This window comes from Lepidochelys kempii, chromosome 16 (assembly GCF_965140265.1).
Source record: "Lepidochelys kempii isolate rLepKem1 chromosome 16, rLepKem1.hap2, whole genome shotgun sequence".
NCBI lineage: Eukaryota > Metazoa > Chordata > Testudines > Cheloniidae > Lepidochelys > Lepidochelys kempii.
The window spans coordinates 3,624,334-3,640,285 of NC_133271.1; the positions used below are offsets into that span (position 1 = coordinate 3,624,334).

The 15,952-nt window shown below is 47.6% G+C and overlaps 1 protein-coding gene across 18 annotated transcripts in view; it reads right to left on the reverse strand.

The window, feature by feature from the left end:
* The window catches only part of LOC140899366 (uncharacterized), a 66,951-nt gene that overhangs the window by 40,674 nt on the left and 10,325 nt on the right, over positions 1-15,952 (reverse strand). For 14 of the 18 annotated variants that reach the window (XM_073314785.1, XM_073314789.1, XM_073314787.1 and 11 more), the window contains 3 exons: positions 6,771-6,880; positions 5,974-6,100; positions 3,705-3,851 (listed from right to left, as the gene is read on the reverse strand). The exons of 1 other annotated variant lie outside the window; for it this stretch is intronic. In XM_073314785.1, the coding sequence (XP_073170886.1) occupies positions 3,705-3,851; positions 5,974-6,100; positions 6,771-6,880 (384 nt within the window). The remainder of the gene's footprint in view (positions 1-3,704; positions 3,852-5,973; positions 6,101-6,770; positions 6,881-15,952) is intronic. 3 more of the 18 variants (XM_073314794.1, XM_073314800.1, XM_073314795.1) reach the window with 1 other exon arrangement.

A 15,952-nucleotide genomic window follows, 5' to 3' on the forward strand; every position in this document is an offset into this window, starting at 1 on the left:
AGCCCGGGCTGCCCGCCGCGAAGGGACAGTGCGTCCTAGCGGTTAAAGTCACGGATAGTATAAACGGGCATAGCTGGCACCTCACCAAACATCCTTGGCCGTCGGCTAACACCGTGGCATACTAGATATTGCAAAAGAAATCTGGGAAGAGAAACCCAATGAGGGGAGAAATATAATTGACCATGTGTTGCAGATGCGAGAACGGTAGCCCGGGTCACCCCTATTGTACGGGAACATTTGGAAAAGGCGCAGGAGGCCCAGTGAACCCATTTCAATTGCCAGGCAAAAGTCCGATAATTCCAACCAGGGGATTGGATGATGGTTTTGGTACCCACAGCAGAAAGCAAGCTTTTGGCCCAATGGCAGGGGCCCTATGAGGTGGTTGAACCTGTGGGGGAAGTAACCTACAAGGTGCGGCAGCCGGAATGCCAGAAACAAGAACAAATTTATCACATTAACCTCTTAAAGCCTTGGCACCAACGAGAGGCGTGTGTAGTGGCCCAAGAGACCCCGATCCAGGGAAATAATATGCAGGAGCAGATCAGGATATCCACTGATCTGACACCAAACCAGAAGACGGAGGTAACTGAGATGGTCAACCGATACCAGGACGTGTTTTCAACCAAACCAGGCCGGACCACCAAAGCATATCACCACATTATCACAGACCCTGGGGCAAAGGTAACTTTAAGGCCCTATCAGGTCCCAGCAGCAAAAAGGGAGGAGATCAAGGCAGACGTAAAAAGGATGTTGGAGCTGGGAGTCATCGAAGAGTCCCACAGACAGTGGTCAAGCCCAATTGTGTTGGTGCCCAAACCCAATGGCACCACTAGGTTTTGTAATGACTGTCGCCGGCTGAATGAGATATCCAAATTCGATGCATACCCCATACCCCGTATCAATGAGTTAGTTGACCGCCTGGGCAATGCCTGATTTTTGACCACCCTTGATTTAACAAAGGGATACTGGCAGATTCCCCTTGCCAAAGGTGCGAAAGAAAAGACGGCATTCTCTACACCAGAGGGTCTGTTTCAATATACTGTTCTTCCTTTTGGACTGCATGGGGCACCTGCCACCTTCCACCATCTTATGGACAAGCTCCTACGGCCCCATACCAGTTATGCAGCTGCATACCTGGATGATGTGATTATTCACACCCCCGACTGGGAAACCCACTTAGAATCATAGAATATCAGGGTTGGAAGGGACCTTAGGAGGTCACCTAGTCCAACCCCCTGCTCAAAGCAGGACCAATCCCCAATTAAATCATCCCAGCCAGGGCTTTGTCAAGCCTGACCTTAAAAACTTCTAAGGAAGGAGATTCTACCATCTCCCTAGGTAACGCATTCCAGTGTTTCACCACCCTCCTAGTGAAGAAGTTTTTCCTAATATACAACCTAAACCTCCCCCACTGCAACTTGAGACCATTACTCCTTCTCCTGTCCTCTTCTACCACTGAGAATAGTCTAGAACCATCCTCTCTGGAACCACCTCTCAGGTAGTTGAAAGCAGCTATCAAATCCCCCCTCATTCTTCTCTTCTGCAGACTAAACAATCCCAGTTCCCTCAGCCTCTCCTCAGAAGTCATGTGTTCCAGACCCCAAACATTTTTGTTGCCCTTCGCTGGACTCTCTCCAATTTATCCACATCCTTCTTGCCCAAAACTGGACACAGTACTCTAGATGAGGCCTCACCAATGTCGAATAGAGGGGGACGATCACGTCCCTCGATCTGCTCGCTATACCCCTACTTATACATCCCAAAATGACATTGGCCTTCTTGGCAACAAGGGCACACTGCTGACTCACATCCAGCTTCTCGTCCACTGTCACCCCTAGGTCCATTTCCGCAGAACTGCTGCCTAGCCATTCGGTCCCTAGTCTGTAGCTGTGCATTGGGTTCTTCCGTCCTAAGTGCAGGACCCTGCACTTATCCTTATTGAACCTCATCAGATTTCTTTTGGCCCAATCCTCCAATTTGTCTCGGTCTCTCTGTATCCTATCTCTGCCCTCCAGTGTATCTACCACTCCTCCCAGTTTAGTATCATCCGCAAATTTGCTGAGAGTGTAATCCACACCATCCTCCAGATCATTTATGAAGATACTGAACAAAACCGGCCCCAGGACCAACCCCTGGGGCACTCCACTTGACACCGGCTGCCAACTAGACATGGAGCCATTGATCACTACCCGTTGAGCCCGACAATCTAGCCAACTTTCTACCCACCTTAGGAACGGTGGAAGCAGTTCTGGACACGCTAAGACAAGCTGGCCTCACAGCCAACACAGCCAAGTGTGCTATAGGGCTAGCCAAGGCTAAATACCTTGGCTACATTGTAGGAAGGGGCATGGTCAAGCCCCAACTAAACAAACTAGAGACTATCCAAAATTGGCCCCGCCTGAATCAGAAAAAGCAAATCCGGGCATTCCTGGGTGTGGTGGGGTACTACCGATGATTTATTCCCCATTTTGCTACCAGAGCGAGTCCCCTGACAGACCTGATAAAAGCCCGGGGTCCAGACGTGAAGTGGACAGATGCCACAGAGAAAGCATTCATGGATCTACGGACAGCCCTCTGCAATAACCCTGTGCTTACAGCCCCAGACTTCAACAAAGAATTCATTTTACAAACAGATGCATCTGAAGTAGGATTGGGAGCTGTCCTATCGCAGATGGTCGGAGATAAAGAACACCCAGTCCTCTACCTTAGCAGGAAACTCCTCCCGAGAGAGCAGAAGTATGCTGTGGTTGAAAGAGAGCGCCTAGCTGTGAAATGGGCCATGGAAACCTTATGTTATTACCTTCTGGGACAACAATTTACCCATGTGACCGACCATGCACCCCTCCAGTGGATGCAGCTAAATAAAGAGAAGAACGCAAGGGTGACCAGATGTTTCCTGTTCCTACAACCTTTCCAATTCACCATACCGCACTGGGCTGGAAGCCACCATGGCAATGCAGATGGCTTGTGACAAGTACACTGCCTGACGTCCCAAGTTGCCCAACCCCATAGTGTTGAGCAGAGGGGGGGATATGTGACAGGGTCGGGCCAGATGGCTATAGGAGAGTAATAGAAGGCAGATATATTAGCCCCAGGCTAAGTAGGTCCCTTTTCCCTGGGTAAGATAACAGGGAAGGTTCAGAACAATCAGGAACCTTCTCGAGACAATTAAGACAGGATGATTAGAACACCTGCAGCCAATCAAGAAGCTGCTAGAATCAATTAAGGCAGGCTAATCAGAGCACCTGGGTTTTAAAAAGGAGCTCACTTCAGACTGTGGTGTGCATGTGAGGAGCAGGGAGCAAGAGGCACGAGGAGCTCAGAGTGAGAACGTGGACTGTTGGAGGACTGAGGTGTACAAGCATTATCAGACACCAGGAAAAAGGTCCTATGGTGAGGATAAAGAAGGTGTTGGGAGGAGGCCATGGGGAAGTAGCTCAGGGAGTTGTAGCTGTCACACAGCTGTTCCAGGAGGCACTCTAGACAGGTGCATTCCACAGGGCCCTGAGCTGGAACCTGGAGTAGAGGGCGGGCCCGGGTTCCCCCCAAATCCTCCCAACTCCTGGTCAGACACAGGAGGAGTCGACCTGGACTGTGGGTTCAGAAAAACGGCTAAGCTGAGGGCTGCCGTGAAGCTCCAAGGCGAGCAAATCCGCCAATAAGCACAAGACCAAGGTAGAGGAACTTTGTCACCGTATATATACCTTTAGTCCTGTTTCTCCAAACCCCTGCGGTGGAGTCGAGCTGCTTTGGAATAATGAATGTTGTACGATGATTATAGCAGAGCACCAGCTCTTCCACAATTATGGTGAGCCCTACTTTCTGTTTAAAAGTTGACTCTTCGAACCACTCTGAAATGCAAAAGCGCTCTTATATTATCCTGACATTTGCTACTCTTTGTCGGCATGCAGGGTGTGGTTCTTAGTTTAAATTTGGTGTTATTTCAGCAAGGAGTTACTGAGATTCCCCCGACTCCCTCCAAAAAAGAACCATTTTAGAAAATTCCCACCCTCTCATAACATTTTGCACACACTTAGGATGAACGTGAGGTTCTAATTGTCCCCGAAGGATCTCAGTCACTTGGCATTTATCTCAGCTAGTACAGAGCACCCAATACCTCTCTGAGGAAGCAGTATTGAAAAAGTGAAGTGTAAAATCGGGAATTTCAGATCAGCAGGAGCCAAACTGATAAATCAAAGAGACTGAAATGCACATGTGTAGGAAGATTAAGGCTCTGTTAACAGCAGAAGGTTTCTTGCAAACAGCTGTCACAGTATTTGCTTGTCTCTAGCGGACATGCTGGGGCCATTGCTGAACCTGAGCTACATTTGAATTTGAGCCCTACCATTGACAGCTTTCAGATAATCTGTGTTGAGCTTTATTCTTGCATTTTATAGGGGTCCCCTTTGGAAGATTTGCCCTGATGCCAAAATTTCTGGAAGGAAAAATATTTTAAAATACTCAAATCCAAATGCAGATTTTCATTTTAGTTTTGCCAGCATAGCTGTGTCAGTTAGCTACGTGATAAATCTGTATGTGAAGAGATTTATAAATCTGGGACTTTTCAGCTTGGAAAAGAGATGGCTAAGGTGAGATATAATTGAGGTCTATAAAATCATGACTGGTGTAGAGACAGTAGATCAGGAAGTGTTGTTTACTACTTCGCATAAAACAAGAACTAGAGGTCACCAAATGAAATTAATAGGTTAAAAACAAATAAAAGGAAGCATTTCTTCTTACAACACACAGTCAACCTGTGGAACTCCTTCCCACAGGATGTTGTGAAGGCCAAGACCATAACAGGTTCAAAAAAGAACTAGATAAATTAATGGGGGATAGGTCCATCAATGGATATTAGACAGGATGGGCAGGAATGGTGTCCCTGGCCTCTGTTTGCCGGAAGCTGGGAATGAGCAACGGGATGGATCACATGATGATCTGTTCTGTTCATTCCATCTGGGGAACTTGTCACTGTCAGAAGACAGGATACTGGGCTAGATGGACCCTTGGTCTGACCCAGTAAGGGCATTCTGATGTTCTTAGGTAAACTGAGAATGTATAGAAAGGACATCAGAACATATTTTTCTGAGAGAATATTCTTGGCAACGAGGTTTCCTTTGTCCAAAACTCTATATAGTGATACTGATATGGGAATTTAGCTGGGGGAATGAAAACTGTGCATCCCTTCCAGGTGAAGGAGAGACACAGATCCAGCTCTTAGTCTCACAACAAAGGGTGGCAATGTATCATAGAATCATAGAATATCAGGGTTGGAAGGGACCTCAGGAGGTCATCTAGTCCAACCCCCTGCTCAAAGCAGGACCAATCCCCAATTTTTGCCCCAGATCCCTAAATGGCCCCCTCAAGGATTGAACTCACAACCCTGGGTTTAGCAGGCCAATGCTCAAACCACTGAGCTATCCCTCCCCCCCAATCTATTAGGGCTCATTATTAAGCAGAACCCCTCATCAGCTTGGAAGCATGTCCTCTGCAATGGTGCCAAAGCATGAAGGGGCATACCAATGTTTAGCATATCTGGCACACAAATACCTTGCAACGCCAGCTACAGAAGTGCCACATGAACGCCTGTTCGCACTTTCAGGTGACACTGTAAGTAAGAAGCCGGCAGCATTATCTCCTGTAAAGGGGTGGTAACATTTTGCAAGTCTGAGCTGGTTTGTGTGAGGTAGGCTCAGTGTTTGAGTGGCCAGGCGTAGGTAACTTCTGTTCTTTATGCTAGACCTAAACCCAAGTTTTGCCTTAGCAAAGAAAAGACCTTAGACTTTGTGTTATCCTGCTCCTGTGCTCTGTTCCCAAAGCGTTCTCTAGCGGGGAGGGGGAGTGCTAGTATGTGTGTCACTGGCATGTTGGGGTGTTGCTGAAACAGGGAAGAGTTGAAGTTCCACTGTGGAGTGATGTGAACCTCAGCTCTTCATTTCCCCTTCTAATAACGGAGGGGACAGAAATCCTTACCCAGCAAAGTCACATTCTCACAGTTCTCCTGCATGACATCCCAGTATAGGTCTCTCTGAGCGGGGTCCAGCTGAGCCCACTCTTCCCTGGTGAAATACACAGCCACCTCCTCAAAGGTCACTGGCTCCTGTAAGAGCAAGAGTCCAACACTCAGTACTTACTGCCCACTGACAGCCCCACGATTCACAGGGGCGCAGGGTCCATCAGATGGAAGCTCTGAGATGCACACAGTCAGCAGAGTCCAATCCTCCCCCTGCTCAGAGCAGCCAGTATGCATCAGGGTAAAGGGAGAAAGAGAGCCCTTGTCCCTCCCCTCTCTCTGCTGCGGGAGGATACTGTCTTTCCTCATAGGCTGATATAGGACACGGAGCCCCCAGCAGTGTCCAGGGACAGCTCCCTGCGGGGAATCCAAAGTAACCCTCCTCATTGCCATCAGCTGAAGTGAGAGGATGGGGCATCTCCCCTAAGCCCCTTCATACCTCTCTGCAGCCTCTGGTCAGTAGGTTCAGGCTGCAGCAGTGGCAGGCTGGTAATTTCTCCAGCCCTGTCTGAGGGGGTGTTTCCTGTCCCAGAAATTGGGCAGCTTCCTCTCCCAACCCCCATGGGTCTGTTCCTAGAACCTAAGCCCCAATTTAAACAAATTCCAGCAGGTTTGTCACACCCTGTCCCCATGCTTTTCTCCAGCCTGTGGATTTCGTGCCCCCTCCCACCTCCAGACTAAACTTCCCAGAAGCTATGGGTTTACTGCCCCTGTCAGTGCAGAGGGAACCCATCAGCAACTCCCTGATAATCCCTACCTGAGCCAGCTCCACGGCAACCATTTTCCTTCCCCGTCCCCTAGGAGGCTGGGCCCATCCGGAGTGAAATGTGGATGTTGTTCTGCAGCCCATCAGGGTGAGAAGGGGGACTGAAGAGATTTCATAACCAGCTTTAGTGAATTTCACAGCACATTCCCCCAGGCTCTTTCCCTGCAGAGAAATGTTCTCGGCTCTCCTATGGCAAAACACTCAGTCACTTTATTGCAGCGCAGACCCGACCCTTCCCACCAGGGCTAAACCCATTGAGATCCTTTAGCACCCTATCTGCTGCTTATTAATTTCATCGGGTGACTCCTGGTTCTTGCGTTATGTGAAGGGGTTAATAACACTTCCTTATGCACTTTCTCCACACCATTCATGACTTTATAGTCCTGATAGGGGCGCTTTTCCATACCCCTAATCATTTTTGTTGTCCTTCTCTGCACCTTTTCCAATTCTAATATATCTTTTTTGACATGGGCTGACCAGAACAGCATACAGTATTTAAGGTGTGGCATATCATGTATTTATATAGTGGCATTATGATATTTTCTGGCTTACTACTTATCACTTCCTGAACAGTTCCTAATGTTCTGTTATGTATTTTGACTGCCACTGCACACTGAGTGGATGTTTTCAGAGAACTATCCACAATGAATTCAAGATTTCTTTCTTGAGTGGTAATAGCTAATTTAGACACCATACTTTTGTATCTATAGTTGGGATTATGTTTTTCAACGTGCATTACTTTGCATTTATCAATATTAAATTTCCTCTGGTACTTTGCTGCCCAGTCACCCAATTTTGTAGTGCCCTTTGTAACTCTTCAGTTTGCTTTAGACTTAACTATCTGGAGTAATTTTGCATCACCTTCAAATTTTGCCACCGCATTTCCCCATGTTTCTACTTCATTTATGAATACATTGAACAACAATGGCCCTAGTATAGATCCCTGGGGGACCCCACGATTTACCTCCCTCCAATGTGAAAACAGACCATTTATTCCTACCCTGTGTTTCCTGTCTTTTAATCAGTTACTGATCCATGAGAGGACCTTCTCTCCTATCCCATGACTGCTTACTTTTCTCAAGAGCCTTTGGTGAAGGACCTTGTCAAAGGATGTCTGAAAAGCCCTGGCTGGGATGATTTAATTGGGGATTGGTCCTGCTTTTGAGCAGGGGGTTGGACTAGATGACCTCCTGAGGTCCCTTCCAACCCTAATATTCTATGATTCTATGAAATTCCAAGTACACTATAGCCACTGGATCACCCTTGTCCACACATCTGTTGACCCCCTCAGGGAATGCTAATAGATTGGTGAGGTATGATTTCCCTTTCCAAAAGACATGTTGACTCCTCCCCAACAAATCATGCTCACCTTTGTGTCTGATAATTCTATTATTTACTATAGTTTCAAAAATGTGCCTGGTATTAAAGTTAGGCTTACTGGTCACTAATTACCAGGATTGCCTCTGCAGATTTTTAAAAAAAAATAGTTTTCATTAGCTGCCCCTAGTTATCTGGTACAGAGGCCGAGTTCAGTAGTTCTGAACTTTTCATATCCGAGCCCCTCCAGTATTATTAGGTCAATACCATCCAGTCCTGGTGACTTATTAATGTTTAAATTACCAATTTGTTCCAAAACCTCCTCTATCAGCACTTCAATCTGGGACTTTTCCTCAGATTTGCCAGTTAAAAAGAATGGCTCAGGTGTAGGAAAGTCCCTCACATCCTCTGCAGTGAAGACTGATGCAAATGATTCATTCAGCTATGCTGCAATAGCCTTGGCTTCCTTGTGTGCTTGTTTAGCACCTCAATCATCCAGCAGGCCCACTGATTGTCTGGCAGGCTTCCTACTTCTGCTGTGCTTCAAAAAATTGGTGTTCGTTTCAATGACTTTTGCTAGTTGCTCTAATTCTTTTTTTGGCCTGCCCAATTATACTTTTACACTTGATTTGCCGAGTTTATGCTCTTTTCTATTTTCCTCAGTAGGGTTTGACTTCCAATTTTTCAAGGATGCCATTTTTGCTTTTAACTGCCTTAGCCATGGTGGTATTTTTTTATCCTCCTACTGTTTTTTCCCCCTTTTGGGATACACATGTATTTTGATCCTCTATTATGGAGTTTTTTAAAAGTTTCCATGCAGCTTGCAGGTATTTCACTTTTGTGAGTGTTCCTTTTAATTTCTATGTAACCAGCTCTCTCAATTTGGTATAGCTCCCCTTTCTGAAGTTAAATGCTACTGTAGTGGGCTTCTTTGGTATCTGCCCCCTCACAAGGACGTTACATTTAATTACATTATGGTCTCAATTACCAAGTGGTTCAGCTGCATTCACCTCTTGGACCAGATACTGTGTGCCATTTAGGACTAAATCAAGACTTGCCTCTCCCCTTGTGGGTTTCAGGACTAGCTGATCCAGCCATTAATGGTTTCTAAAAACTTTATCTCTGCATCCCGTCCTGAGGGGACATTTACCTAGTAAATATGGGGATAGTTGAACTCCCCAATTATGGAGTTCTCTATTTTTATAGCCTCTCTAATCTCCCTGAGCGTTTCATAATCACCATCACCATCCTGGTTAGATGGTCAATGGCATATTCCTACTGCTATATTCAAATTATTCAAGTGTGGAATAATCAGTAGAGATTCTATGGCACAGTTTGATTCATTCAATTTTATTTTTTTTTTTACTATATTTGACTCTACGCTTTCTTTCACATATAGTGCCAACTACCCATTGTTGACCTGAGAGCTGATAACCCTCTCGCCCCTGTATTAAACCAGCCTTGGGTGAAACTCAGGGAGTTTACCATTAAAATTGAAAAAAAGAATGTTCTGCTGCTGATAAAGCACCCCCACCTCAGGAATGGATATAAACTGGCCACTAGGAAATTTAGATTAGAAATTAGACGAAGGTTTCTAACCATCAGAGGAGTGAAGTTTTGGAATAGCCTTCCGAGGGAAGTAGTGGGGGCAAAAGATCTATCTTGCTTTAAGATTAAACTCGATAAGTTTATGGAGGAGATGGTATGATGGGATAACATGGTTTTGGTAATTAAATATTCATGGTAAATAGGCCCAATGGCCTGTGATGGGTTTTTAGATGGGGTAAGATCCAAGTTACCCGGGAAAGAATTTTCTGTAGTATCTGGCTGATGAATCTTGCCCATATGCTCAGGGTTTAGCTGATCGCCATATTTGGGGTCGGGAAGGAATTTTCCTCCAGGGCAGATTGGAAGGCCCTGGAGGTTTTTCGCCTTCCTCTGTAGCATGGGGCACGGGTCACTTGCTGGAGGATTCTCTGCTCCTTGAGGTCTTCAAACTACAATTTGAGGACTTCAATAGCATAGATATAGGTGTGAGGTCTTTTTTAGGAGTGGTGGGTGAAATTCTGTGGCCTGCATTGTGCAGGAGGTCAGACTAGATGATCATAATGGTCCCTTCTGACCTAAATATCTATGAATCTATGAATGTCCCTAACGAGAGTTACAACCACCAGGTTGTAAAGTAGAGACGCCCAGGTGCTGTGAAATTAGGAAGGATACAGAAAGAGGCTCAACAAATGTTAAGATAAGCTCTGACCATCATTTTTATGCTGACTATCTGCACAAATAGAGAAGGTCACAACTAAGTTACAATTCGGGCGTGAAAGATACAATGTAAAAAAACGTGGTCAGGACTGAGAACAGTGTGTAATTGGTTAAAATCTCTTATTCAGGAGTGTAGGATAATGTGATATGTTTAGTAAATTTGAAGGCAGTAGCTAGTTTTACTGTAATGTAATTGAAAAATGTTCCTTAGGAATCAACCTCGGACTGCAGTACAACAAGCTGCAAAACATCGTACCCACTACACGACTGTGCCGTGTATGGGCACTGGGAATCCCCAGATGAGTGGAGCCTGACTGGCCACTGGCTGAAATTTGTCTGTATAGTGGGAGTGGTGAGCATTAGAGATTTTCTTGGTATTTGTGTTGTGTGTGTGTTTGTAACAAATAGACATTTAGAGCACAGCTTTGTAAGACACTTTCACTAGGAAAAGGTTCTGTAGACCTGTAGAGCCCTGAGGGAAAGGGCAGGCACTTAAATTGACCAGGTTTCTTCCTGAGCCCCGTGGGTAAGAATAGGTGTCTTACACCCCGAGCCCTCAGTAGGGTAGAGGTTGGGTGCCCTAGATTGTGGGGGTAAAACCACAAGCACAACCTATTCTGTCATTCCTATATATTTTGTATTGTGATATTACCATGTCCCATTGATTATCATCATCCCAAGTTCAGTAATGCCTATTATATCAATATCCTCATTTAAAACCAGGCATTTAAGTATACTCATTTGAGAATTTAGCTTTTCTGCATCTGTATACAAGAACTTATAAATATTGTCAATATTTAGTTGTCTGCCTTCATCTGATATAATTAAATAGGACTCTTTCATTTGACAGTTTCTCTTCAGCTACTACCTGTACTTTATGAACTTCTATCCTCTCCTCTTTACTAGGAAATAGAGAATCCCTGTTAAGAGATCCTCCCCTAAAGGATGGCTCTGTCCAAACCATTTGTTTCTTCTCACCTATTGCCATTCCCCCAGCCCTTAGTTTAATATCCCCTTTATGAACTTTCATAGAATCATAGAATCATAGAATATCAGGGTTGGAAGGGACCCCAGAAGGTCATCTAGTCCAACCCCCTGCTCAAAGCAGGACCAATTCCCAGTTAAATCATCCCAGCCAGGGCTTTGTCAAGCCTGACCTTAAAAACCTCTAAGGAAGGAGATTCTACCACCTCCCTAGGTAACGCATTCCAGTGTTTCACCACCCTCTTAGTGAAAAAGTTTTTCCTAATATCCAATCTAAACCTCCCCCACTGCAACTTGAGACCATTACTCCTCGTTCTGTCATCTGCTACCATTGAGAACAGTCTAGAGCCATCCTCTTTGGAACCCCCTTTCAGGTAGTTGAAAGCAGCTATCAAATCCCCCCTCATTCTTCTCTTCTGCAGGCTAAACAATCCCAGCTCCCTCAGCCTCTCCTCATAACTCATGTGTTCCAGTCCCCTAATCATTTTTGTTCCCCTTCGCTGGACTCTCTCCAATTTATCCACATCCTTCTTGAAGTGTGGGGCCCAAAACTGGACACAGTACTCCAGATGAGGCCTCACCAATGTCGAATAGAGGGGAACGATCACGTCCCTCGATCTGCTCGCTATGCCCCTACTTATACATCCCAAAATGCCATTGGCCTTCTTGGCAACAAGGGCACACTGCTGACTCATATCCAGCTTCTCGTCCACAGTCACCCCTAGGTCCTTTTCTGCAGAACTGCTGCCTAGCCATTCGGTCCCTAGTCTGTAGCTGTGCATTGGGTTCTTCCGTCCTAAGTGCAGGACCCTGCACTTATCCTTATTGAACCTCATCAGATTCCTTTTGGCCCAATCCTCCAATTTGTCTAGGTCCTTCTGTATCCTATCCCTCCCCTCCAGCGTATCTACCACTCCTCCCAGTTTAGTATCATCCGCAAATTTGCTGAGAGTGCAATCCACACCATCCTCCAGATCATTTATGAAGATATTGAATAAAACCGGCCCCAGGACCGACCCCTGGGGCACTCCACTTGATACCGGCTGCCAACTAGACATGGAGCCATTGATCACTACCCGTTGAGCCCGACAATTTAGCCAGCTTTCTACCCACCTTATAGTGCATTCATCCAGCCCATACTTCCTTAACTTGCTGACAAGAATACTATGGGAGACCGTGTCAAAAGCTTTGCTAAAGTCAAGAAACAATACATCCACTGCTTTCCCTTCATCCACAGAACCAGTAATCTCATCATAAAAGGCGATTAGATTAGTCAGGCATGACCTTCCCTTGGTGAATCCATGCTGGCTGTTCCTGATCACTTTCCTCTCATGCAAGTGCTTCAGGATTGATTCTTTGAGGACCTGCTCCATGATTTTTCCAGGGACTGAGGTGAGGCTGACTGGCCTGTAGTTCCCAGGATCTTCCTTCTTCCCTTTTTTAAAGATTGGCACTACATTAGCCTTTTTCCAGTCATCCGGGACTTCCCCGGTTCGCCACGAGTTTTCAAAGATAATGGCCAGTGGCTCTGCAATCACAGCCGCCAATTCCTTCAGCACTCTCGGATGCAACTCGTCCGGCCCCATGGACTTGTGCACGTCCAGCTTTTCTAAATAGTCCCTAACCGCCTCTATCTCCACAGAGGGCTGGCCATCTCTTCCGCATTTTGTGATGCCCAGCGCAGCAGTCTGGGAGCTGACCTTGTTAGTGAAAACAGAGGCAAAAAAAGCATTGAGTACATTAGCTTTTTCCACATCCTCTGTCACTAGGTTGCCTCCCTCATTCAGTAAGGGGCCCACACATTCCTTGGCTTTCTTCTTGTTGCCAACATACCTGAAGAAACCCTTCTTGTTACTCTTGACATCTCTGGCTAGCTGCAGCTCCAGGTGCGATTTGGCCCTCCTGATAACATTCCTACATGCCCGAGCAATATTTTTATACTCTTCCCTGGTCATATGTCCAACCTTCCACTTCTTGTAAGCTTCTTTTTTATGTTTAAGATCCGCTAGGATTTCACCATTAAGCCAAGTTGGTCGCCTGCCATATTTACTATTCTTTCGACTCATCGGGATGGTTTGTCCCTGTAACCTCAACAGGGATTCCTTGAAATACAGCCAGCTCTCCTGGACTCCTTTCCCCTTCAAGTTAGTCCCCCAGGGAATCCTGGCCATCCGTTCCCTGAGGGAGTCGAAGTCTGCTTTCCTGAAGTCCAGGGTCCGTATCCTGCTGCTTACCTTTGTTCCCTGCGTCAGGATCCTGAACTCAACCAACTCATGGTCACTGCCTCCCAGATTCCCATCCACTTTTGCTTCCCCCACTAATTCTACCCGGTTTGTGAGCAGCAGGTCAAGGAAAGCACCCCCCCTAGTTGGCTCCTCTAGCACTTGCGCCAGGAAATTGTCCCCTACGCTTTCCAAAAACTTCCTGGATTGTCTATGCACCGCTGTATTGCTCTCCCAGCAGATATCAGGAAAATTAAAGTCACCCATGAGAATCAGGGCATGCGATCTAGTAGCTTCAGTGAGCTGCCGGAAGAAAGCCTCATCCACCTCATCCCCCTGGTCCGGTGGTCTATAGCAGACTCCCACCACTACATCACTCTTGTTGCACACGCTTCTAAACTTAATCCAGAGACACTCAGGTTTTTCTGCAGTTTCGTACCGGAGCTCTGAGCAGTCATACTGCTCCCTTACATACAGTGCTACTCCCCCACCTTTTCTGCCCTGCCTGTCCTTCCTGAACAGTTTATAACCATCCATGACAGTACTCCAGTCATATGAGTTATCCCACCAAGTCTCTGTTATTCCGATCACGTCATAGTTCCTTGACATCACCAGGACCTCCAGTTCTCCCTGCTTGTTTCCAAGGCTTTGTGCATTTGTATATAAGCACTTGAGATAACCTGTTGATCGCCCCTCATTGCCAGTATGAGGCAGGAGCCCTCCCCTCACAGACATTCCTGCCTGTGCTTCCTCCCGGTATCCCGCTTTCCCACTTACCTCAGGGCTTTGGTCTCCTTCCCCCGGTGAACCTAGTTTAAAGCCCTCCTCACTAGGTTAGCCAGCCTGCTGGCAAAGATGCTCTTCCCTCTCTTCGTAATTTTTAATTTTACGTGTCAGAAGTCTGGTTCCATTTTCATCTAGGTGGAGCCCATCCTTCCTGTACAGGCTCCTCCTTTCCCAAGACCCGGACCATGACCTTGGAGATCGCCCCCACCTCTAGCAACGAGCGGACTTCGTTCTCTAGGAGATGTTCATGAGAGGGGTCCCTGAAGAGGGATGGGGAAGGGGGGGAGGGAGGTGAACTGCAGTGAGTATCCATTCCGCACCGTGCGCAAGACCCAACAGTCTGACGTAATGGGATAAACGGGATAAACGGGACAGGCGGTTTGGGAAACAAAGGGACGGATCCAGTGACTGGTCTGATACACTGTCCTCGAGTGCACCTTCAAAAGCCTGGCTTAGTGCCCGGCTGGGGCTTGTGTTGTCCTTGGTTCTAGCCTGGCGCATTATTATTGTTATTGTTCTTGCGCTGTCGCCTGATATCCCTGCCTCGCCTATGGTAAGGCTCATGCCTATGGCGAGGCTGGTACTGGCGTTGATGGGGAGGCTGCGGCTTAAAGGGCTTCCTCTGGGCAGCCAGGGTGTGCATACCCAGCGACTTTAGCATAGCTCGTGAGTCCTTGAGGTTATGTAGCCTCGTGTCTGTCGGGTCCGAGAAGAGACCGGACCCTTCCAAGGGGAGGTCCTGGAGTGTATTCTGGACCTTGGGTGGCAGGCCTGACTCCTGGAGCCACACCGAGCGCCTCATGACCACCCCAACGCGATTGTTCTAGCCGCTGCGTCTGCCGAATCCAGGGAGGCCTGAAGAGAGGTCTCTCAGTCTTAATGGTGTCCTCCTGCTCAACCGCCGCCTCGGCCTGCAACCCCAAGTTTTGGGCGACCCTGTGCAGCAATTCCTGGTGGGCTCTATGGTCTATCGGCGAAGGCCGGACACCTCTGTACCTGCCACCGCCTCATCAGGGGAAGACGAAGAGGTTAGCTGCTGCTTAACCCCCTCTGGTTGGTCTTCCTGCTCCCCATCTCCCGTGGGAGGGGCCTCCAGCTCAAGCCGGGGCGGGAGTCCATAGGACGGCACCGGGCTCGGTGCCTGTCTCTCCAATCTATGCTGGGGGGATGCTGGAGGCCTGGATACGGTTGCCTCCGGCACCATCTGGCATCGGTGCGGGGACTGGGACAGCTGCACCGAGTAACTTGCCCTGGACGGGGCCCCTTGGCACTCCTGATAGGCCCAGGGGGTCCAAAAGGGCCAATGGCCTGGCGGCCCCCACTGGAGTTGCCAGCTCCCTGCTGTCCGGGGCCTGGTGCTGGTAGCTATAGTGGCCGGAGTCAGTGCCAGACTGCAGCAACGCTGATTGCAAAGACCATAGCGGTGTCAACGATCTGCACCGGGGGGAGAACGAGCGGCTCTTGGATAAGCAGAAGCAGTACTGGTATCCCCAGGGCCGGGACTGGGATCTGGACCAGTGACGGCGTTCCCTGGACCAGGACCGTCTGCGGGAGTCCTCTGGCGAGGGCCGTCTCAACTCCTCCCATTGCTGGTCTCTG